Consider the following 26,167-nt stretch of genomic DNA (forward strand, 5'->3'; position numbering starts at 1 on the left):
TGTGTGTGTGTGTGTGTGTGTGTGTGTGTGTGTGTGTGTGTGTGTGTGTGTGTGTGTGTGTGTGTGTGTGTGTGTGTGTGTGTGTGTGTGTGTGTGTGTGTGTGTGTGTGTGTGTGTGTGTGTGTGTGTGTGTGTGTGTGTGTGTGTGTGTGTGTGTGTGTGACAATGTCTTGCCTCTTTCTTTCTTAAGAGATTAGATATGCAGTACTTGAACCTTTCACTACTTCTATGGAATGTGTTTTGAGCTTCACATACAAATTGTTGAGGCAGTTACATTTGTCTTTGTTGTTGGTGTGTGTGTGTGTGTGTGTGTGTGTGTGTGTGTGTGTGTGTGCGTGCGGCTAAGTGTGTTACATTGTACAGGATAAATCTCCTTACACACTGAGCAGAATCCAGCACAGATCCCTCACAGCCTCAAACCCATTGTGTGAGCGCAGACAAACCACTTCTGTAATTTCTCCACTGCTGAGCATCAATGCAACACCGCTGGCACTAATCTACATTGACATCTCAGTCATTTAGCTAAAGCGCCGCTCACCCACATCGACAGTGCAATAACATCGGAAAAACCAATACCCGATATTTCATGCAACCTAGCGTAAAGAGTGTAATAATCGGAGATGCTGTTTCCCTGCCATTTCTAATGCAACCACAGACTGATCACGTAACAGAGACGACACAAAACATGTAACATAAATACTGAAGAGAGATTTAATGTGGAGGCATTTTGCTGCTGTTGTTGTTGGTGGCGTCAGAAAAATAAATGAATAATAGATCAGGGATGTGACTGAGAAGGGAGGCGGAGGATGACCGGAGGGAATATTGTTGAAACGATTAATTTAAGATGATATGACATGCAAGAGCTAAGATTTGAAGGAAAATGTAAAGGGTTCAATGAAGGATATGTAAACTATAGTGTACAAGCAAAGTAAGAAATGAACAAAACATGACAATGGATAAGTGCAGTTTAAATTATGTATTCAAAAAGTAATACATTAGAAAGAAAGCAATTAATTGGTTGGTGCAAATATATGCGGATGATGATTGAACATTCGTAGGTGACTGGAGAGTTTGCATAAATTGTGTGCCTAGAGGAAATAATAGTTTAAAGTTAATGCCAAATGTCTAGCATTGCTCTTTCCTTTTCCCCTCATCCATGCCCGGTGTTTGTTGGAGATATAAGAGCTTGTTTTCCTCCCTTCAAAAGAAAAACAATTAACGGTTGTTGTTGTTTTTTACTATTCCTTTCGTACGAAAAACAACCTCCACAGCGTAAAATGATTCATCACAGCAAACATGACAAGTTAATTTGGGTTTGTCAGACAGTCTGTTTTATCTTTATAGAATGTAAATGTTGTCAGAGTTGCTGCAGTGTGAGGTGTTAACGATATGCACCGCTTGCTGTCAACTACCTCAGCTGCAGTTAGAAACTAAAGTGGGACCAAAACAATCAAAGATACGTTTGAATCTTGTTGACGATGAGCTTTACTCTTATCCTTGTTCATCACACTTGCATCCATATTATTGGTAAAGTTTATCTTGCTGATTTCATCTAAAATCGAGCCCAAACCTGAAAGCTAAACGCAACTGCTATATGTCTTATTCAGTGTAATCTTTAGCTTCAGTGCAGCATCAGTGGGTCCTCAAAACCAGATTGTTAAGCTCAGTTATTGGATATTCCTCACTGCCACACTTGGGAGTCGTAGTTTGTTTTCGATTATGTTTTTTTTGATGAACACAGCCTTGTACCTTTAACCTTTAATTAAAGAGCCTGATATTTTCTCACTCCGTTTTTCATCATTTATGTTTAATTCAATCGGGAAAGTTCAAGCCTTTAAAACTGTCACATGCACAATTGTCTATGAAGAGAAATCTACCTGACTTTTACTTTTGGAAACCTTAAGAGAAATGACTCCTATCGCTTTGCAACTATTTTGTAAAGGTGACTCTAACACAGTTATCGTGGGGTGATCCAGCCACTTTTTAGAAGGTCACGTAGTTGAAAAGCAGGGCACCTTATCTGTCCTCCCTTCCCTGCAGATTGTGTCCATTAGTAATTGCCTCCCATGCCGTTGTGTAGAACACCTCAGGGCTTTACTTTCAGCATGCCCACACATTCCTACAAACACTTCTTAGCTCTTCGCCTCAGCGAAACTGGACAACAGAAATATCGATTTTGTATGAAAAGGCCACAGCAACAAAAAAAAAATGTCTTTGCCTTGGACTGAAAAAAAAGAACCCACATCATAATGGAAGAAAAAGGAATTCACAGCAGGAGTGTGTAGAAGTCGAGATGGGAAGACAGACGGAGGGCTGAATGGGATCAAAAAATATCGGAGAAAGAAAGAGATATTGAGTGAAAAGGGCAGAGGAGTCCACCATCCTTTGATGGCCTATAGGCCTGAAAGCAGGGCCCGGGCTTTATCTCCAGTGTCTGTCACCGTGGAGACAGCTGCTCACATCAGCACCAGACCCCCAGGGGAATCATCTCCTCCAGGGATGAAAAATGAAGGAAGAGAAAGAAGTAAGAGAAATACCAAAAAAAGAAATGTAGCGTTCTCTTCACCAGTTCCGTTTCAATGTTAGACACAGGAATCAAAGAAGAAGCAGACAAGGTCGGCTTGGTGGAAAATGTGTGTGTATGTGTGTGTGGGGTGGGATATAGTGAATGGGATTAAAAGCATGACAGTGTGCAGCCATTCATCCGTCGCTCCAAAACGTTGAGCTCTTTGCGACCCTTTGAAAACAAAGCGAAAGTCAATACGGAGGATCTGACTGGCATACAGCAGCTGTATTAGGCATATTTGTTTTAGCATGCACAGTATGTCTGTGGACTCACTCAGGTCTCTGCAGCACTAGCCTTGGTGTGAAGAAGGCTCAGCCAACAAGGCACTTTACACGGGAGGCGGTGATGCTGCAGGAATCCGTGCACAGTCAGGGAACTACACAAAGGTTGTGTACATACAGCGGCGTGTCATCTGTAAATGTTAAGACACTGTCAACTCGCTGACATGTCTGGTTAAGTGGGGTATAACTTTGGAAACCCCAGACTCCAATTTGTCACCGGCAGAGGACACCCCCCCCCCCCCCCCCCCATGTTACAACCTGCTGTGGCAAAGAAGAAGAAAAAAAAAACCTGCAGTGCAGTCAGGATGGATTGGGCCGTTTGAATATTTTAAATGTCAACTGTCAGATTTCCCAGTGTTGAATTTGATTGCGACGGAATAGGGTTACAGATCAGCAGGCAATGTCTGATGGGATTTATTCATCATTATTGGGTAATTGCGAGGAGCTGCCGTGTGCTCAGCGACTGAAAGAGAGGGATGGCTTGAGAGGCAGGAGAAGGCCGGAGAGTGTAAGAGATAAAGAGATATGGACGCCAAAAAAGCCATTATAAAAGGGGATTCGCTCGGTTGAAATTGTTCAGGAATGTGTGAAAATGTGACATTAGGAGAAGTGTGCTATGTTATTAAAGCTCCGGGTGACAGAGTGCTAAACATGGGTTCAGATGCTACGTGACTGTGTCGTGGCGCTAATAGATGAGCGGAGGGTGATGAAGGTGGCTCAGTGGTTGGCTCGGTCACCGATGCCAAAAGAACACAACATCCACTGACTATGATGTAAAAATCCTTATAATTATTCAGCTTTTACTGTCTTTCTGTAGCATGATGAACACTTTTATTGTACACATGAGGTGCAATTGAACTCCTTTCAAGTAATGTCCTGAAACAGGTTAGAGTAAAGTGATCATTTCCGTTTGAAGTGCAAATTGCAAATCCATTGCAGGAGGTCTCACAATGTTGAACAAAAGACACAACATTTGAACATTTACTTTTCAAAGCCGTGTTGAGTATGTTTTAGCCACGCAGGCGATGTCGCTCTATCCCATAGTTTTTACCATGTTTTGGATGGATCACTAAGAAAATTGAAATTGTGTATCAACATTCAGGGTCTCCAGAGGATTCATTAAGTGAAATATTTGACACTCTTGTATAGATTTCTGCAAAATGCTCGGTCTAACTCAAGACTTATTCTCAAGTACCAATTCTGCATCTTTGGCTGTTTCATATGGGCTGTGATAGTGACTATGGCTTTGGAAACCCAATTCAAGTATGTTGTAAAATGTGTGCTTATTATCAAAAATGGTGCCAATCATATAATTAAGAGAGGTGACCATTTGTGAACGTGAATGTATTCATCAAATCACGTTGAACTTGCAGGTTTGTTCTGAGAAGATTTCAAAAACTAAATCGGCTATAAGCATTGTTTTTTCCAGATTGACTTCCACTAAGAACGATAATATGTCAACACACACAATCCCCTTTCATACCTCGGTGAACACTGCATAATTGGAAAAACCGCACAATAACAAATGATGTAGCCACTGCTCTAGCTAAAAGAAAGGAATCCCAAAGCGAGCCATTAACAGGTAATACACAATTAGTTACCATGTGAACGTTCGGCTCCAGTGGGAGTGATTAGTCCGACACAAGATGTTCCATGGTGAAACAAAGCATGTGACCCATATGTGGGTAGACAAGGGAAGGGAGAGGTATGAGTGTCTGTGTGTGTGTGTGTGTGGGGGGGGAGGGGTTGAGCAGGTGCATTCAGGCAGGAGGGAAGCAGCTCCAGGTAGGCAGGCAGGCATTTGACACCCCTCTAACCACACGAGACCTCGGAGGTTGACAGACGGCGCTGCACGCTGCATGAAAAGTCACCGTTTCACACAGAGAAGATGGACTGCAGGTGATGCGGCTGCTATTTATATCCCCCAGGCCTCCCTCCAGGACTGAGCACACTGTTTGAGTTGTTGGTCCCACCTCTCTCTCTCTCTCTCTCTCTCTCTCTCTCTCTCTCTCTCTCTCTCTCTCTCTCTCTCTCTCTCCTCTCTCTCCCTGATGCTCTGCCTGCAAGAAGTCTCCTTTCATTCATTCAGTTTAATTCCAAAATGAGTTATTCGTCGTTTTAAAAAGAAGTGACATGTTCTCAGTGGAAAGATTTGAAGGCAAAATATTTAACCAAGCTCTAGTGCTAAAGTGCCAGTTTGAGAGCTGAAAACATTTTATTTTATTGATATATTCTCAATGATGAACTGGAGTTTTAATTTTGTTTCAAAATGAATTCATAGCATTATGTAAAAATAGCTTTTCCTTTCATGTCTGCAACTGCATTTTAACTTGCAGTACACAAGGGCACGTGCATACCTCTCTGTACAGTGTTGCATAAGGTCTATAGTGCAGGTAAACTAATGTAAAATGTAACAAAGTAAAGACAACACATTGTTTGCACTTAACTACACAAAAAACTATTTACCGTCTGTCTGTCTTTCTCTCTGTTTTGTTCTCTGATGATGTGCCTGGAGCATAACCAAGCTGGTTTGTTGCGCTTTGTGTAGCTACCAACAGGGGATACATCCAACATTTTTTGACAGTGCCACCAGGCTCCTGCCATTGTTCCTTTGATTGATGTGACGCAGAGAAAAACGAGAGTAATGAATGTTTCACAGAGAGTGTGTGAAGTTTATACTTAAGGAGTGAGTCGGCCCCGTTTCTGCTTCTGCTCTGCTGTGTGCTGCTACAGTTATACACGCATAGCGACTGATGTCTGTGACAGTATAAGTGTGCTTGGTGACTGTTGATGTTTTGCATTTGTTTTTTGATGGATGACATAATCGAGGTCCATTGGTTTATATGGATATGGCAGTGATGTTAAAACTGTGTGAGTCAAGTTCATGTGAGAAATTACAATATTGTTTTCACTCTAGCCATCTGGTGAAGATTTAGGTTATCGACATTTATTCAGACAGTAAAATGAAATGCAAATGTATATGTAGCCATATTTTTTCGACTTGGCAGAAAAGTAAAGCAGGTTCAGCTCATCAAGAAAAATAGGAAGAGGCTTATCTTGCTCACAGGTTCACTGAGATATTAAAGTCAATTTACTGGTCACAGGTATTACAACATAGCCGGGGTAAAACCGTTGTATAATGGGTTTCGTCAAGTCTTAAAAAATGAATCAAATTATCTCAACTCAACTTGTTTTTAATCGAAAGTCCTGTGTGACAAACTGAGGGGCTTAAAGTTTTTAAAACTGGATGTTTACCAAGCAGGAAGGGGCGAGAGAGACTGTTGAGTTGAATTATGGGAAGTTTAGGATCCTGAGTTTTTGGCTATTGACTGTAGCTCCGCTCTTAACCATTTATTTTCTTAAATCTGTCTCTTGCAAACCCCTAAAGTTAAGCGAAGTACTAACTAGTAATACTACTGATTTGTTCTTTTTGTGTCAATAACATAAACCCATGTGAAAAAAAGACAACATAGAAAAGCTTTGGAATAGGAATAGCCAAGGTCTGTTTAAATCTTTAAAAAAAAATTCAATAAATGAGAAATCCCCAAAACAGCATCTCTGAAGCTCATTAATACCTTCTTGTCAAATCCATACATAATCCATATAAAATATAAAATGGAGATGCTCTGAACTTTTTCTTGGCTAGTTACAAAACGGCAAATAAGCAAATTAACCCCCAAACTATTCTTTTGCAATTCATTATTTTCTTACAATTTTCCAATTGTCCATCATAGCTAAATTGCTCAGGGGCATGACAGAAAAATCACTGTGATGATAAGCATTAGGAACATACACACACACACACACACACACACACACACAAGGACGCAGGGAGATGTATACTGTACAGTAAGTGCACTCACAGAGGGAGCCTTTGCATGAACTGGGAAGCTGCAAGCACAGCCGTTAATACACACAGCAGAATGCACGCAGGCATCTTTTCCCCTCTCACACATCAGGTGTCCGTGTAAAACCCAGATCTCTCGCAGAGCACACACACAACCGTCACACACACACACACACACACAGCCCACACACACACACATCCCTCACACACAAACACACACCTACTGTATACACCCACCACGTACATTGTGCGTGTGTCGGCCTTCCTCCCCTTGTCAACAGGATAAAAAGCGGGGGGGTGTGGAAGCTGGAGCATTAGTCTCTTCGGGGCTAGCTCTGGGATTTCCTCCAGAGGACAGAATAGGAAAATACAACCCCATATAAATAGATTCTCTCCGCTCAAAGTACTGATACGGCCCCAGCTGGGGGGGGGGGGGGGGGGGGGGGCGCTGGCCGAGATGAGATTTGCATTGAATCCCCCCTTGCTTTTCCGTGGCTCCCCATGTGTTTCTCTTTCATCCGTGTGGATCTTTGTCTCACTTAAGCGCTTTATTGTATTTTCCCTCGGCTCTCCACAGCGCAACAATAACATTAACAAAGCTTCTTGATGCAGTGTAATTTGTTGATGGGGGTTGTTTTAGGGTTACAGATAGGATGCCTGGGTGTGTGTGAATTCTGAATCCAATCTTTTTGAAAAAAAAATGTAATGCACACTGATGGTTAAGATCGTTTTTGGTTGTTTTTCTCTCCTCTATTGATTCTTCCTTTCTTCTGGCCCTTTTTCCTATACTAAATTTTTTTTTAATTCTCTTCATGTTATGTATTTTTTAATCAGTTGTAAGGAACCCAACATGCCACCCCCTTGAGGGGTTTCTGGGTTTCCTTTGACTGTGTTTTACTTAATATCCTTTAAATGTATCCTTGTTACTGTTGTTTTTTTAGCAACAAAATCTAAATTACTAAATCAAATCAATTCAAAAACTAATTTTCATACATTCAGACTGCTCTCTGAATGTGTTTCAAAGCATGGGTTTCCTCATGTATTGTGATAATGTGTCCAGAAGGCTTGCTGGCTGTTAGGCTGACCCTCTTTGTCCTCTCTCCCCCCTCCGTGATGCCTGCAGGGTGGAAAGGAGCCAGTCAGACGTCCCTCCGTACAAGCTACAGCTGGAGGAGTGTCTGTCGCCCGAGCAAGTGCCCACCGCAGAGCTCATCCAGGGCTACGTCAAGAAGGTAGGGGCTGCTGAACCAATGCCAAGATCAAGGTTTTTTTTTTTATGTTTGTGCCCATGTGGAAGGAAGGAAGCAGGTAAGGAAGGAAGGGAGAAAGAGAGAGGTAGGGAGGGAGAAATGCAGAGAAAATTGCTTTCATTTCAAGTGGACGAGTCGATGCATAAAATCAAACTCTTGAGTCAGAGATCCAAATGTACGGAAGACTATCAGGGCCAAAAAACAAATTAGGAGGAGGAAGTGTTTTTCTTTTTTTTTCATCATGCATTTCGAGAAAAACATTTGTGAATAAAGACGGAATACAATGCCAAGACTAAACTTGACAGCTCGAGATTGCAGTGAAGCTGGAAAGATGTTGACATATTCAAACGTAGTTGTACTTCCAAGACAATCTCCCTGCCCTCTCATCTCACAGCCCGCTGCACATAGCCATAGCCATATGTTATTAATCAAGCTTAGAAGACCTTTTGTTTCAGTATGTTGTAGCCCATTGTCTGCCTTGTGATGATAGCACAGATGCATCGTTTGTGTTTTAAATAACACACAAGTTTATTCTCAAAATTGTATTTGGTTCACTCGATATTTGGACTTTATTTTGAAACTGCATAATGAAAAACACTCTTACGTTTAAAGCAGATATACAGAAAAGCATGAGAACAAGCTTTCCCAATACCAGAATATAAAGTCAGTCTGCCACCAAAACTCAAATGACTTTGTTCAGCGTGTCACGTTGTCTGAAGGTTCAGTGAACACAATGTTAGTATGTTTACAACTGAATCAAGTCAACCTGCTCGCAAGGTTGCAGGCTTTCAACAGCAGCCTGTTACAGAACGCTTGGAGTGCAGCAGTTGCCAGCAAAGTACACCATGTTGGAGAAGTGACAAAACAATTATTTTGTTCACACAATTGCCACTCAAAAAAAAATAACAAAGAAACTACTGGGGTATAGTGCTGATGAAGTGTGTGTGTTTAAGGAGCTGCCAGGTATGAACTAGTGGTAACTTTACAACAGTCCATCCCAGCCCATACAGACCAGGCAATAAATGGACCCAATTCAAAATGTGGTCCACCCAACAGACCCACATAGAGAGAGAATACCGACAATGGAAACAGGATGATGCACCACCAATTAATGAGCAGCAGCGGTCAACTTGTTCTGCAATACATGACTATTTATTTTTTACCTATACTTTACAGTTCACACTCTTTCACAATCTCATCTGACCTCAAAATAACACAATTTTCTTCTGCTGTAATTCAAATTCACTGCAAGCTGCTAGCAGGTCCACTCAGATCAATTTGAGTATGATACATATTTACACACAGACACTCTGCAATACAGCAGGAGTCAACCTGACCTGATTTAACTGAATATCATTTTGACTTGGTTCCATCACATCAATGATACTAAGAACAGCCTGAAGAGCTCAGAACCTTGATTCAAGTTCAAATAGCCATGCAGCAGTGTAGAAATACTCCATGCAAAAAAAGGCGTATTCATTTCAGAAGCAGAATCTATCAGTAAAATACCAGCAGCTGTCATATGAAGTATGAAGTTGAACAAAGTCAGAATTCTTCAATAACCTTCCTAAGTTGGTTCTTTTTTATACGGTTGCTGTCATTTTAACATGTTTTCTTTTTATTCAGCTGTTATATGTAACACCATGACCCATGAATATTCCTCTAATATTCCGTCAAACTGTTGTTTTGTAAATCTGTCTCGCAGACATCCCTGGATGAAAGGATTTATTTCTAGGTTCACACAGAGGGAGACATTTATGTTTCAAAAATACAGCATATTGTTCCAATTTTGCAGTGCCTGAATGTATGAATGCAATATCCTAAAAGCTGTGTTTCCCAAATGGCTTTAAGGCTACTGTAAATTAGCAAAACCAAATCACTGAACATTTATGTATTTTCTATAAACGAGATGAAAACAGCCGACAGGAGCTAGAGAGCTGAAATCCCCTGATCTGATGATAAATTGGCTGTGTTGCTTTAGTATGTCACAGTTATGAATGCACTGCTTTGAAATGGCACTTTGGATGATGTATATGAACCAACCCTGCTCTCCTGTGAGCTGGTAATGCTGCATAATCATAACTCACCCCCCCCCCCCCCCCCCCCCCTGCCACCTAATCTGTATATTAGCGACCGTTATTTGGGCCTCTGAAGCCTCGCTCCTGAACTTCTCTGTACATTTTGCCCTTTGATTAGTCATGCAACCGCAGTCCTGCAGGACCTCATTACTGTTGGTTATATCATTTTAATCTAGTGAGCTGCTACAGGCTGGGGGAGGGGGGAGGCCATGCTAGAAATCTATTAAAAAACAAGTGGACATGGATGAGTAGAGGAGTGAGCGGAGAAGTCCATTCCCTTCAGTCCCTCTCTGAAATTGGCCCTGCATTCCAAATCGCATACACTTTCTTTAGAACTATTCTACATACTATAGCTGACCATTTAAAATATGTAGTTAGCGTGCAGTAGTAGGCATACAAGTGGGATATACTTTTACTTATTTTTTCTACCATACTGAATAGCAGGGAAGTATAGGGGAATGGAAGGTGGCCTCTATTTCTTTTCTATTTTTCTCTCTTCTCATCCCAAACCGTTAATTTTCTCGCCATTCTCATCACCACCTTCTCAATCTCTGTTGTTATCCCTCTGCCTCTCTTTCTTTCTGTCATCTCTCCCCGCTCCCTCGCTCCGCCTTTCTCTCAATCTCTCTCTGCGGGGGTTTCATCTTGACCTTCAGACACCTCCCCCTGGTGCCACTTTAATAACTAACGGGGAGGAAATAGGAAATGTGGTCTCCAGTCAAAATTGAAATGGGTTTTTTTTTGTTCACTGCAGGCTGTTGGTATTCTGGTGTCAGAATAAGGAAAAGCCGCTTCCAGAATATTTTCCATCGAGTTTGTGCTCGGCATCATGTCATGTGCGACGCAAAGTTTTTTCTTTTGGACCTTATGAATCTAATTTTCTTGAATTAAGCATGTTATAGAGCTTTAGGAGAATAACTTATAATAATAGCCAATAGTGTGTATGGATTTTGAAGGGCTGTAACTGACAATTATTCTTATAATTAATCAGTCACTTCTACATCCAGTGTTTCACTTTTGTTCTCCTTTCATTTGTGGCTTTGTGTTTATTATCATTGTTTTATTCCATACTGTCTGACAGTAGACATGATAGACCGTGTATTCTGTGTCATTTGTTTCCAGGTTTTATTGAAGTTGTATATGGTTTATACCTAAAACCAAAGATATTTACATTACAGAAAAAAAAAATCTACACGTATTGTGATTGTGCCATCCTAACACCATAAAGGAATGCAATGTTGGTCGGTCTGCAACTTAACATAACTTTGGTGCAAAATTAATTTTAAGGGATTACCAATCATCATGTGAAAATGTTTGACCAACTTCTTACAAAGCTAATGCGTCAAATAGCCCCAGCCATACTGTCTGTCATGTTAGTTTGCTAGCATGCTAAACTAAAGTGTTTAACACAATACACATTAACTGTTGAACACGTTCACGTTGAGATTGTCATTGGGAGTTATCTCAAACCACAGCATCATACTGCAGCACGAATGGCTGCAGGCGCATATTCCATTTACACAAGATTATAGTTATTGAAGACATATTTTTTCTTTGAATACTCATTTTACATACAAACTGAGAAATGCAGCCAAACCTCAATTTAAAGAGGCTGGAGCCAGCATATGTTTCAAATCTTTCTCATTTAATGACTTGAGAGATTGACAAATTATCAAAATGCTTGTCCATTCATTTTCTGTTGGTCAGGTAATCAGTCAATCACCTAATGATTCCAGGACTGCTTGTGATTTACTAATGCACATTGAATTATTTTGAAAAGACGAATGGTACTTATTTTGAGTTTACGTGTTATGAAGCTGGACAGTTGGCAAGACGTTTCGGGGGGGAAGAAAATCTAATCTGAATGGTTCTACTTTGTCAAACAAGAGATTTAATCAAATAATAATGGTACTAAAAATAAATTTGATCATTACAGCCCGCTATTCGAATGTACTTGGCTATCAACTGCAGCAACATTAGACAGTCAGAGCTATTCATCTCTCTCTCTCTCTCTCTCTCTCTCTCTCTCTCTCTCTCTCTCTCTCTCTCTCTCCTCCCTCTCTTTCTCTGACTGCCTGCATTACCATTACATTAGCTACAACAGTTGTTCCCTTTTATCTTGGCAATTCCATTTCAACATATTGGTATGAGGAATGTGATGTGGAAGCAGCCAGAGAACGTTCACCGATATTAAACAATACGGCTGGAAACAAACGTGACTGTTTTCCAATTTAATTTCATAGTGAATAAACCTGCACATTTGATTTGATTTTTATTCTCTTCCCTCACTCTCGACTCGCGATAGAGACAGGCGCCGCCTTGGCTTTGTGTGGGGGGTTGAGTGGGGGGTTGGCAATGGTTGGTGGAAGGGGTGGGAGGGGAATGGGGGCTCAAATGGAAAATGGCATCATTAACATTCCCTGACAGCTAACATTTCAATTTTGCTCTGTGGCAGAAATCCCAATATTGACATTGAATGCCAGATGACAATAAGACAGTGAAAAAATGAGGAGCGCTTGTTTTGGGATGCGGACCAGGCCTGGCTGGGGTTTTAGGGTGGACACACTCCAATCTAATCAACAACTGTGTGATTGGAGAAGCTGCTGGAAAGGAACAAAAGAAACAAAAAGGGTGGAGAAAAAAACAAAGATTCAACAGACGTAGAAGGCTCCATGGAATCATTTTGTGCGGAAAACCATTTCCATATCAAAGATGTTTATCTCAAACTAATTTGGAAAGTTTGGTTCTCAGTTCTCTTGGGAAATAACCTGTTGTCTGCTTCATAGGTTGTTCTCATTTGAATCCTGAATTAGCATTTTTGGACATGAGTTAGTAGCATTTGTCATTTCATCTTAACTTAAGATTATTTTTTAAGTTAAGTTATTTTTGCTCCCTTACAGCAGATCCAGGATGCTGCCGACCAAGGGGTGATGTTCGTGGGATTTGTCCAGGAACCCTACGGGGCCCCGTGCACCACCATCAGAGAACCAGAAACCCCCTCCCTCTCCCTGCACTCCAGCCCCAGCTCTGTGCTCGGTTCGCTGGGTACCTGCAGCCCCTCGAACCCCTCAAGTCCCATCAACCACGGAGGAGCCGGAGCACTGGCTGACGTGGTGGAAAAAGAGGGGGATGAGGAACCCGCGTGCAAGGCAGAGGAAGAGTCAAAGGATGGGGAGGAGAATCAAAGTGAAAACACTGGGAACCATTCTGCAAGTGGGGTGGAGGTCTCGCCTGCAGTGTCTCCAGCGTCAGAGGGAGACGTGGTGCACAGTGAAGAGCTGACGGAGGAAGACTCGCCGTGTCACAACAACAACAAAGACAGAGAGAGAGAAGCAAAGGAGAGGCCCAGATACCGTCAGAGGAGGGGAGATGGTGAGTGATTTCTAACACCGCCATTATGAACATTTACTGTTATTATTACTTTTACTTTTATGAACAGTACTAAACAGAAAGTTCATTGTTGAGTTAAAAAATACATGTGCATTTGGCATTTGAAAGAGCTAACATGCGTTGAAAAATAATATAGACATCCGAGTGAGAGGGTGGATGAAAGATTCACAACGGGTGAAGGGTGTGTTGACAGAATTTTTTGGAACCAAGGTTTTATTGGGTGATGACAAAACGTTCCATGTGCTGCAGTAACACTGAGCACAAGCATATCCACATACGGTTCAAGTGTATGCATATACAGTATATATGTACATGTTGAAACCAACACCACACCGTGTTTCATTAACAGAAAATCTACTCCAACTCACGCAGCTGGTCTAATTTCTATCAAACTCGAACTGAACACGAACAAAATCCTGTTTAATCGGGCCAGAAATCTGGAAATGTGGGCAATAAAAGCTTAAGTATTTGCATCACCACATAGCATCGGAGGGGAGTAAGTAAATATGTGTTCTCGTTATTTGTTCTAACAGACTCTTTAAAGGAAAAAACACTAATTAGTCCAACGATTGAAGGTCAACTTGTAAAGAACTTTACAAAGCTTTAAAACTTCACAAGACTCTCAAGTCCAAATGACATGAGGCCTGGCACGTGGCTATGCTTCCAAATAACACAGACAGCCCTAATGAGGGATGATAATTAAGATAATTAAAAGGTCAGAACTTCAAACATTAGTAAACAAAATGGCTGCAAATGCCACAGGCTCAATGTTGATGCACCTCAGCATTGGTTTCTGCATAATTTATGGACATGTTATCGAAGCATTTATCAATTCAAACAATGATTAGCTGGCCTATTCGCACCTATGACACAGCACAGTCGACTGCTGGTCCCAGAAGTGCCAAAGCTGTTAGGGGTTAAGTCCTGCACTCAAGGGCATCCACTGTGAACTGTGGCTTCTTGACTCACACATTCACAGAGATGTAAACTGACAGCTTCTAATCTTTAGACAATGTCTGTCTCCATATCTGTGTATTGTGCGTCTCTTGGCTTCATTTGAAAACCTTACCTTTGGGGCTGTGTAAGTAAAGAACAAAGCGTGGTGCCCATAGTTCCCTCATAGAAACGCCTGGCATCTGCGGAGGTGTCATTTCATGCTATTGCCTCGATGTTACACAACAATGTGCCGCCTTGGGATATAATCCTCTCTATCCGCTACGCGAAAGGATTCATCTTGTGGCTGTGGTGCATACAAATTCAGACATACAGACACACTTAGCCGGTGAAGCGCGGGGGGGAGTGTGTGGAAAATGCACTATAACATGAGTTTTGTCTGGCTTTTTACAAAAACTGCACATTTCATGACTCGCTTTAAGAGAGAAACGGAAGCATACATAGTTGCCCATCTCTTAGCACCAACATTTATAGTTTTGGCTATTCAGTATTTGAGCATTCTGGTTTGACAGATGGAGACACCCAATCACCATCACCCCACTTCTGTGGTCTCCACTCCTCTCACACAGTCTATTTGTGATATGTGTCGGAGCAATGTGCAGACTGAGCATTAGACACACACACATCCCAGTGGGAGTGTTACCGCGCAAGTGTATACACTGTAGATCTGTATTTACAGTGTGCAATATGATTAAGTTCAAAGCTAACCTCATACTGGCTGTTGCATAATGAATGCACTCTTTGATTTGCACATGATTTGCGCTTTTATTTGCGTGTGTGTCTCCATCTTCATACGTGTACGGTTGGTAGCACACAAACACACACACACACGCACACACACACACACACACACACACACTTGGCAGCACAGCAGACCCCAGCCCACTGGTCCATCTGGGCCTCCCTAGAGCGCATTTTGCAGTGAGATAATCCCCCCACTGCCTGGTCCTCTACCACCCTCAGCTTCGCAGTTCTCTCTCTCTCTCTCTCTCTCTCTCTCTCTCTCTCTTCCCCCCACACCTTCCATCCATCCATCCCCCCCCCCTCAATCTCTGTGACAACGCCAGCAGCGCCGGTGTATAGCAGCCAGACGGGGTGGTAAAGGGGCTAGCCTGCCAAACTCCCATGTCCCTCTCTACTAATGCCCAGTCTGCCGCGGAGGCCCAAGATCTCCCGGCTACCGCTGGCTTGTCCACGTTAATCCTCAGATCTTGAGGTGAACACTGTGCAAGTGTTGGCAAAAAAAACCTCAGTGGCTTATGGTCCAAAGCCAATCTCCATCCCAGAGATGGGAGCTTGGGATAGAAACTGAGCCCCATAGCTTGTAGAGACTCTAATGCTTGGATGGGTTTTGAAGTAAAAGAGATTCTGGAAGGAGAGCAAATGGAAAAGTGCATGGTAGGTACAGCTGTAGAACACTTATGTCTAGATAAGACAGCCCTCCCTGCGTGACATAAATGACTTTCAGATACAATTGACTTGCTTGAAAAAAAACGTATTGTAGGAAATGAAATGCCTGCTTGATAATTATTTTATGAGCAAACTGAGAAAAGCATTTATAAAATCAAATCAAAATCAAATCAGTTTTATTTGTATAGCCCAAAATCACAAATACATTTGTCTCAGTGGGCTTTACATTTCATACAATATGGTACAATATGACACCCTGCCCTTACACCCTTAGCTCAGCTGAGAAAAAACTCCCAGTAAAAACCCTTTACCGGGATTAAAAAAAATTGAAGAAATCTCAGGGAGAATCGACAAAGTAAGGGATCCCTCTCCCAGGACGGACATACTGCAAAAGATGTCATAAGTAGAGAAAATCACGAAGGAATTTGATCATTGACCAGGTGATTACATGGTAATACTAAAGTAAAGTGTGAATAGTGTGGATGCAGGAAGACTTCAGATGCTGCCAGAGGATCCACACCGTCTCGTCACCACCAGGGAAAACTAAGGTTTCCAGTGCCGGGATTACATCCCACGTCTCCAGGTGGCGTCCTTAACCACTGCAACATCTTCAGCGTTGATGGTCCATTCTCAGATGTTACCGGAGGGGGGACCAGATCCACACTGTCTCGTCACGACCAGGGAAGACTGGAAGAGGACAGACAGGCAACCAATGAGCAAAGCAAAAATGAATTTAAAGATTGAACAAGCAAGCGAGTAGAAATAATACTATCCTGATGGACGGTGAATCAGTGCTGATGTGAGGCAATAGCAGGCGGGGAGCATCCGTTCATAGGACAGCTGATTCCGCACAGAACTCGGAGTCAGTTGAGTAGCATGGAGAGTGCTTGGTAGACAGAGGGAGAGAACCGCCGGGGCATCGCTCAGCCAATCATGGAAGATAGACAGAGGAGAACAAATGTCAGAGAAATGGTATCAGTTATGCAATTAGCGTCGGCAGGACAATTTTTCAGTGGGAGGACAACCGGTACTCAGGCCCAGACAAACCGAGACCGAGGCAGCTCCTCAGGCTGAACCATATTTTATTTACTTCTACACTATCCGCTGCAGGCACCTTAAGCAAGATAAATAGTTTTATGTGTATGTTAAGACAGCTCAAATAACTTGGTTATGATAAAGCCAACACTGAATACAAGCAAAAGACAAGATGTGGGAATGCACATTATCTTTCCCTGACCTTGTTTGAGTATTTTTTCGTAGAGCCTAAACCTGACAACACAAATGTCCTGTGTTTTGTACACCCAACCATTCTCTTCCTAACAACGCTTATGCTCTACTAGAAGGTCACCTTTCCTGGATAAAAAAAACAACCTCAGCTGCTATGCTAATCAGTATGATATGAATGTAATTTGTAGGAGATAGTTCGGATAAGAAAGTGTGTTGAAACTGAAGTGAAGATTCATAAGAAGCCACTAAGAAAACGAAAAATGTAAGATATTGTCCAAGTTTAGTTGCCTGAGATATCTGTTCCGTCAAAGCAAAAATACATGAATTGAGTTTGTAGTCATGACGTTCATAACAAAGTTAAAACAAACAAGAAACAAATAGCTTTATTGTAAACCTCAGGGTTATCAGTCTGCATTCTTCAGTGTCCTAGACCTAGTCAATATGACTTGGTTTTATCCTTGAGATCGATGTTATCTCTCCTATGATGGGATAAGTGTCCACCTCGTCAGTTTATAGAAACAGACGTTGAAATAATGACATGCCATGTCATGGAAAGCCAAGCTGCTAAGATCATTGACGGGTTACTGCCGGCGACCTCATCATTTGGAGTATTGGTGCTGCCAACAGATAAGCCTTTCAAGCAACATGCCTTTAATGTCCTAACCTCACTCATGTGCTCATTTTCTTGTTAGCCGCGATGCCAGAGACAACAGGAGTCAGGTTAGCTACACAGACATCATTCTGAAAGGCTTATGGGTCGATGGTTTATGGAATGAATTTGTGTGATTAGGTTCACAGGACTTATTCATTCTCTTTGGTGTGTGTGTGTGTGTGTGTGTGTGTGTGTGTGTGTGTGTGTGTGTGTGTGTGTGTGTGTGTGTGTGTGTGTGTGTGTGTGTGTGTGTGTGTGTGTGTGTGTGTGTGTGTGCGTGTGCGTGTGCGTGCGTGCGTGCGTGCGTGCGTGCAAGACTTTGTGGCTTCTAAACCTTGTTCCTCTTACATAGTCAAAAAGCAAATGACATCGTATATCACTGTTTCTCTGTAAAATATCCCCTCTTTATTTATTTTTTACGGTAATGTTTGCTCCCGACATTTACAAGATGTAATTGGACAGGGGGAGTGGTGAGCTTGGCAAGGCTTGTTTTAGAGATTTATGGTTATGGTTACTAATGGAGTTTAAAGATGACATAACCTTGTGGGATTTCCCAAAAATACTGTCCACTCTTCTCACAGGAAATATGAGATTTTTGTGTAGCATCCCTAGCTTGTCATAGTCAGAGTAAAAATGTAACTGGTGTGTCACTAGTTTGAGCCCTGGCTTCGAAAATCACACATGGTGTAAGTGGTGTGCAACCCTATCATCATCTGACACCATAATCATGTTATTCCTATTATCAGATTTTCTATGAATTCTTATCCACAATTTTGACCGTCTAAATTCATGCAGCAAAAGCAATTACTTATCTTGCAGAGATGTTGTAGCCGGAAGACACTACAGACTGCAAATCAAAGTGGCAACAGTCATTGGCCGCCATTTGAAAAGAAAATACTATAAATACTTTTAATAAAAGCAGTGTTACCTTGCAAAGCTGCAGGCATTTTGACATTTGCATTTCAACTAGCGGCTGGGGGAAATAGAGCAATGCGTTGAAGCTAGTCAATCACAGCCCATCCTCAAACTATATACAGCATAATAATTCAAGGTAAATTCAGTGACTTAAAATGTCTGCATATAGAGAGGTGGGAGTCAAGCTGCTCTGCTGCTCTGTGTCGCACAGCCCTCACCTCGTTTCTTTTTCCGTCACACACTTTCTTGTGGTTATTTATAGGGTTAGGTAATTGTGGGACACACTGACAAAACAATCTCATTAAACTCAATTGCTTCTCATGTGATTATTTAAATCACTGACGTTGCCCTACAGATTTCTATTTTCTGAAATACTCAGCGTGCCACATGAAAGGCTCCAGTTTGACTTACTATTACCATGCCTTCCAGACTAAGAGAGATGGTTAGCAAACGAGCTACCTAGCCCTCCACCTGTATTTCAGATGCTTTGGTGCCATCATCATAGCAGCGTAATTAGGCTGTAACAAAATATAATGCATGGAAACCTCTCAGCTATTATACACAAACCTTTGTCACATAATGTGGTGATAAAGACAGAGGCCTGGAAGCATGTTTCTCACTAGTGGATGTTATTTTATGACAAGCAGTTAGAGAATGGAACAAATCCGATCACTGTCCCATTATAGCAATACAATAGTATGTGTGTTTTATATATGATTTAATGTTGTTCCTTATCTAATTATACTATGATTACAGAGAATAGGAGCTGCTACTCCAAACACACTGGGCATTTTCTTTAAAAAAGCAGTTATCTTCATGACCCGCATGTACGGAAGAGTATTAGGGCCACAGGGTAGAAAAAAAATTAAGAAGATTATTTTTTTGGAGGAAGATCCCCCCCCCCCAAAAAAAAAATTATATTCATAAAAAAATAATATCCCCCCGCAAAAAAAACTCCCTCCCTCCACCTTCCAAAAAAAAAAAAACCTCCCTCCAAAAAAAAAACCTTCCAAAAAAAAAAAAACCTCCGTCCAAAAATAAATCTTCCCCCAAAAAAATATTCCTAAAAAAAAAACCCCCTCCAAAAAAAAATCTTCAAAAAAAAAATTAAAGTTGGACTTTGTTCTTGAAATGCATAGTGAAAAAAACAATCTATATATATATTTTTTTAATCCTCTTCTAAATTTTTTTCTCCTACCTGTGGCCCTGATACTCCTCCGTACGCATGTAGTACACTGACAAACAGAAAGGTATTGTGGAACGACAGTGATACACCATGTCAGGCTTTTGCATAATAAAATGTAAACCAGTTTAATTCATTCAGATTGCAACAACAAAAAAATATGTTTTTTGGCAAGTCAGACACATCTAGAATGGACAGTCATTTTTTTGCTGTGTTTTGTCCAAGCTTTGTTTGCCATATTGTCATCGTTGTAACATGGGTAACATGGTAAGGGTATGCGAATAGATTGTGCCTGTGTTTCAACTTTATCCCAAGAGCGACAAATGACAAGATTTAGGGAATTTGGTGGCCAGCTGTCAGATCAGTCAGACCAGCCAGACAAGAAATGGTTATAAATGATTCATTCTCCCTGGGTGTCTGCCGGACGGACACAAGAATTAAAGCGACTGAGCCATGACTCCCCCCCGCCACCAATTCCACCCCACGTCAAAGTATGTGTGTGTGTGTGTGTGTGTGTGTGTGTGTGTGTGTGTGTGTGTGTGTGTGTGTGTGTGTGTGTGTTTGTGCGTGTGTGTGTGGGTGGGTGGCAGTGCCGCACATTCTGCTCATCCATCTGGTTCACTTGGGGAATGACAGTCCGACATTTGCATTGGAAAGCAAAGAGAGAAAATGTTACCAGACTTGATTTGATTTGAATTGCTTGCTGCCTGATTTAAACCCCGCTCACATATCACCTTTTCTGTTTTGTTTTTTTCCAAAGCTAGGCAGAGCAAATATCTCACTCACTCACATCACAACAAATGAAAAACTATTTCCAGGTTGATTTAGTATGATATGAGCGAGGAGCTGTGACATACGTATACCGTGGGCAAATGTCCAAGCCTTTTTCCCCCTTCCTCCTGAGGCCCATTGCATTATGTATATTTCTGCCTGATATAAACATCAGCTAACAGTAGAGCCCTTTAATGCATTATTCAAGGTTATACTATGAATTACCTCGCTTACAATAAAATCTCTTTTAAGTTCCGCATCAGCAGAGTAACATCACTTCTGGGAAACATTAAAGGAATACGCGGATGACTTGTAGCATGAATATGATCAAATTTGCTTTTGATTCGCTTCACGTTTGTTGTTGAAAAAGCAGAAACCGAGAGGAAGAGAAGCAGGCAGCATCCTAGGAAAAGCTTTTTTTTTTCAGCGCATTTGTGAGTCCAGCTCGGGGCAAGAGAAATCTCATCTTGTATTACTTTCTCATTTCTCCACTATTATTTGGCGTCTGCCGTGTGGGACTCTTGTTCATGATTTGATAATGATGTTGAAGTTTTCATTAAAGGGTCTTGCATACAAATTTGTCCATGCCCACGATGGCGTACAACAAGACAGAAACAGAAACGTATGTAAAGCAGTTGCACATATGGTGTATCTACAATTGCTGCGCAAAGTGTTACACAAGTTAAACGACCAGGTTCTCACAAACTCCATGTGTACTGCAAAAAGAAATATATTGTAGAGTACAGATATTTATAAATATGGTAAAATTACCATTGTCTCACATGCAAGTAAACAACTGACAATGCAAAAGTATAGAAAAGCTGCCTTTCTGTAATTCTACTTCGCATGTGTCGCAATTTACTATACTAATTTCCATGTCAATGCTGCCCACTTTACTGAGCTGTCCATCCATCTGTTTTGGACGTTTTACATCTCCTTCAGTGCATAATTTTTTCACAGGGCGAGACAATCAAACCGGTTGGAAAACAGGAAACCACACAAATTCTTGTTTGCTGTTGACAGCTGACGACTAGAAACAATGTTGCCAACATGTCTTGGCCAATAAGCTTTTGGACTCACATTGGCTTAGTTTCCTTGTTTGCTCTTCTCAGAGGAAATACATGTATTTACAAGGGATTAATACCACATTGCTCAGAGTGTAGTTGTTACTTTAACAGTTACAGAAAAATATATCACTTCTCCCAAAGTAAGAAGTCCTTAAAGATTGCAAGAACCGGTAATTTCCTTTAAATCTTTCATTATAATGCTGCAGATAGATGTTTGTCTGGCAATATAAGTTGTGTGTTGTGAAGCCAAACTTTTGCTGTCTCTCCGCCAACCATTTACTGGGCAATTTCTGATGACTTCTGGCAGCAAGGAGAGAGGGAAAGTGCGGAGCCAAATTACACCTTGGACTGGGGCCAATATTCAATAATCGTGCAAATAAAACTAGGGACTTCCACTGAGGCTACATCTGTATTGTCACAACCCTGAACTGAGTTAAATCAATGTGTGTCTCGTCTCTACAGGGGTGGAGCTGCTGGCTTTGTACAACCACCCTGTGGCGCGAGAGGGCCAGGTGAAGTACTACACTGTCAAGGTGCCGCTGAAGGTCCAGAACTGTGAGGAGGGGGTCAGAGTGGTGGAGGCCAACTGGCTGGATCACATGACCCAGCACTTCAACAACGGAGCCTCATTGGTCGACGGATACTTCCACCTGGGCAACGCCAACGGTAAGCTGACATAAAACGCTCTTTTTTTTCCGGGAGAAAGATAGTGGTCTCTTAAAGATTCAAACTTACTGTACTTACACACAATCAACGAAACATAAGAGTGAGAGGTTTGTAACGTAGAAACGATCAAAAAATAAAATAAATAATTCATAGTATCATTGTTTCCGCTTAACCGTTTAGGAGAACTTTCACCTTTGGTCTTTGTTTTGTCAGAAATGTTCTTTTGCAGGTTCTCTTAAATCTCAAAAAGGTTTCCGTATTGCCAATTTTCCTTCAAAGTATTTCCACTTAAACTGTCATTATTAAGCAGCTGCCAAATTCACATTGACCTCTAGAACAATATAAAGTGAGGTAATCATGCACCTTGGCCTGTGCGTCATTAATAGTACATTAGCTGGAACTCATGTTCCGTCAGAAAACAATCAGAACATATTTGAATAACTTTTGTATATGACCTGGATAATACTTCCTCCACAGTTCCAAGAAATGGTGCAATCATACATTGAATGACTGCAGGAGATGTGGCAACCGGATGTTTTATATTCAAAGTTCCATTTAGCTATAGGATTGATAAATTTGAATCAAATGGCTACCTGTATTGGTCAAGCTTTTGATCGTAGTGTAAGACCATTCTCAGACAATCAAGACCCAACTCTGAAGATGTTCACACCCCTTAAACAACAGTATTCTATTTCTATCTCAATGTGTTGACCCTCTGTGTTACATTGACTGTACAACTGCCTACATACACTGTCCAGCGGGTCAAAGTTTTTCGCTTAAAAATCTACATCTACTAGCGCCACCATTGGGTTGACACTTGTGGTTTTGAATGAATTGTTTCAAAAACTATTGGAGGGATCAGTGTGACATTTGGTGCAGTGGTTCCATTCACACTTTACTTTATGAACAAATACCTTCAACTTGCTTACCATCAACATGTCATTTTGTCTGCAAAAATAACAAGAAAAATGTTATCACTCTTGTAGTGCAAGAGGGAGTGATGGAAAAATGGAGATACTGCCATGGTGTTTTTTACAGAATGCGAGATGGATGGAGTCTGTTTTGGAGTCTGTTTTCACCAGTGTGCGACATTATCAGTCAGACTCTTTATTAATGGATGATTCTTTAAAAGCGGCAGTTTGTGGAGCAGTTCGCTATCCTCGCTTAAACTATTTCCCGTCTGGCTTTTCCTCTTCCATCAGACCCCAGCGGCGGCGTTGGCTCTCTGTGTTTCTCTCTGACGCTGGAGAAATCAGGCAGCCAGAGTAAATAAGAATCATAATTCATTAAGCCGGGAAAGAGAACGCCTCAGCAACTCTCTGAAACATAGATAATTAACCTGATAACAAATGAGTGCCTCCTTGCATATTTTATGTCCTGAGAATGGAGTAATGAAGTGTATTATTATGATTACTTTTTTTTCTACATATTAGGGTCCTCTCGTTTGCATTTTTCATGCGCTGCTAAGATAGGCTTCACTTCAAAACACTGCAATTTCAGATGAGCTGCATTATGGAAGTGGTCTCTGCATTCACTGACTTATTGGACTGAATTCAGCTTATAGCTTAAAGCTATAGTGCTTAACCTATTGTTGCCCCCATGAGGAAGTCTGAGTAATTACAACAACACTGTCGGCGCATCTACATGAGGTAAGCCTTTGGTGTTCGCGCATGGATTGTATACCTTCTGCTGTACGTCCAGGTTTTTTTCTAAGCAGTAGAATCGACAACTGAAATATTTCGGGGGCCACATTAGTTTGTAAACACTGCCATACTGAGAAATACAGAAAGAGTTTTGTGGAGCTGATAGGCTTAATCAACTGTCTGTCAACTTGTTTGGTGATGGCTTGGATATAACCAACATTAAAGCTCCCATATTATACACTTTTCGGTACTATTATACACCATATTATATGGTCTTAGTGGTCCCTAATCGATTTTTTTTAATTGTTTGCTGAAAAAAACTTTCAGATAATTTATTGTACTATGCTGATGTTCAGCTAATCTCACAATGGCCTATTTTTTTAAAAGAGCTGCAGCTCCCCTCGTAAATATACAATCTTTGAGCTGCCCCCGCCCCCTGTCCGGAAGCGAAGCCAGATACGCCTCGCCCTCTGTCTGTCAGGGCCGTGGACCAATAAGAAATAGGGGTGTGGGCTGCACAGTGGAAGCTTCTGGCTTTCCAGTTTGTGAGGTCAGAAACTGGGAGAATTCTGACTGGAGTATATTGGGGGGGAGGGGTGGGGGTTTCAGAAAAGGGGAGAGTGAGAAAAGGAGAGATTGTTATTTTTGTTGATATTTTGGCAGTCTCTAGGCACACCGTGGACGCATGGATATGTTGGAACACATTTAAAAAGTGCATTTAGCATAATATGGGACCTTTAATTTAAAAGAACAAGTTACGCACTATAGCTTAAAGCTCAACCTCTTTAGAAAAACAGGCAACTTTACTGAGGTGAAAGCTGCATTTTGTGGATGTTGGTCTCCTGGTAGCGGCTGGCAGTAGGACATCAAAGCAGCAACCCGTTTGTTGTTAGCAGCTAATTGCATCAAACAGCTTTGGGTTTTGAATCAGTATCCATTCCTGCCGTTTCCAAATTTAGCAACTTCAGTTCTTTGAGACCAGTTTCTGAGCACACGATGAAACACTCGACACAAGGCAGGAGACCATCTCAACCTCATAGACATCAAGGAAGTGTTTGACAGAGAAACAGCACACTGAAGGACTATGGGCTGACACACAGACAGTTGGATGGGAGGTCGTAGTGACAGTGACAGCTTTGTTTTGAGACACAGAGCTTCAGCTTTCATGTAACTGGCAGATACACGTGCAGTCTAATGAGTGTATTGTGTAATTGTGTTCTTTCCAAAGACTGACCTTCTTCTGTTTCCCTGTTTTATCTTGTCGTACTAATATTGTTTTAACATTATTTACGCTTAAGAGGAAGTGTTGCTGAAACCGCCTGCTTTTTATTATGAATTGCAAAATACGTGTGTCGGTTGTTCCACTACTTTGGGCCCAGACTGAAACATCTCATCAACTATCGGATATGTTGATATGTGAAATCTGGAGCAAATATACAGTATGATCCCCATGACATTTCCTACTTCCTTCCTGACATCACCATGAGGTTGACATTTGTGGTTTTGAGGGACATTTTTCCACATCTGTTCATTGAATAACAATGTAATTATGAACAAGAGACTCTCAGTTTGAAATCCTGAAAACCTGCCTGAAACTTTTAAACAGTTGGATTTCTGGGTAATTTGAGACAAATGAAGTCCAATTTGGCACTCTTGAAAAAACATATTCGTCATCAGCCAACCAAATACAATAAAGAACTATTAAAGTGCCAGCACCGTTGTGTTGTGAGTCAGCAGTAACCGCTAGGAACAATTATGAATAATTGCGCCAATTGTTATGCAAAGCTCTCAATTCAGTAATCAATTCAAATTAATTATCCCCGCAGCTCTGATCGACTAAAGACTAAATCCTAAATAGTCACATATGGTCTTGAAACTTGACAGCACTCAAAGAGCTGCATGCCTTAATCACACAGGGGTGAAGGGTAATGGACAATGTGAACGCCCGGCAAATATCGCGTCATTGGCGTATCGGCATAGTTATGACTCATATAAAGTGGTTTATTGTCCTGAACTGTTTGCTGCTTCACTATGATTTAATCTCGCTGATCTATATGCTCTCCATTTTAATACATTTAAATCCAGTTTACCCAAGTTTATTATTAAGCTTGATTATTTGGAATTATTCACATTTTGAAACATTTTAAAAACATTTTAAATCTATATTACATGTTTGTGGTTCAAATGCATTTGCTGGTTTAGCAAGAAAAAAAAACAGTCTAGGGATAATTAGTTTATTGACAACTACATGATGTAACTCTGATAAC

At 41.3% G+C, this 26,167-nt stretch overlaps 1 protein-coding gene across 1 annotated transcript in view; it reads left to right on the forward strand.

Moving 5' to 3' along the window:
- Positions 1 to 26,167, forward strand: part of rftn1b (raftlin, lipid raft linker 1b) — a 93,477-nt gene that overhangs the window by 42,038 nt on the left and 25,272 nt on the right. Inside the window, exons 4-6 of the mRNA XM_080039099.1 lie at positions 7,818 to 7,926; positions 12,923 to 13,394; positions 22,054 to 22,257. Of these exons, the coding sequence (XP_079895225.1) occupies positions 7,818 to 7,926; positions 12,923 to 13,394; positions 22,054 to 22,257 (785 nt within the window). The remainder of the gene's footprint in view (positions 1 to 7,817; positions 7,927 to 12,922; positions 13,395 to 22,053; positions 22,258 to 26,167) is intronic.

The sequence above is a fragment of the Ammodytes marinus genome (assembly GCF_949987685.1).
Source record: "Ammodytes marinus genome assembly, chromosome: 13".
In the NCBI taxonomy this organism is placed as follows: domain Eukaryota; kingdom Metazoa; phylum Chordata; class Actinopteri; order Uranoscopiformes; family Ammodytidae; genus Ammodytes; species Ammodytes marinus.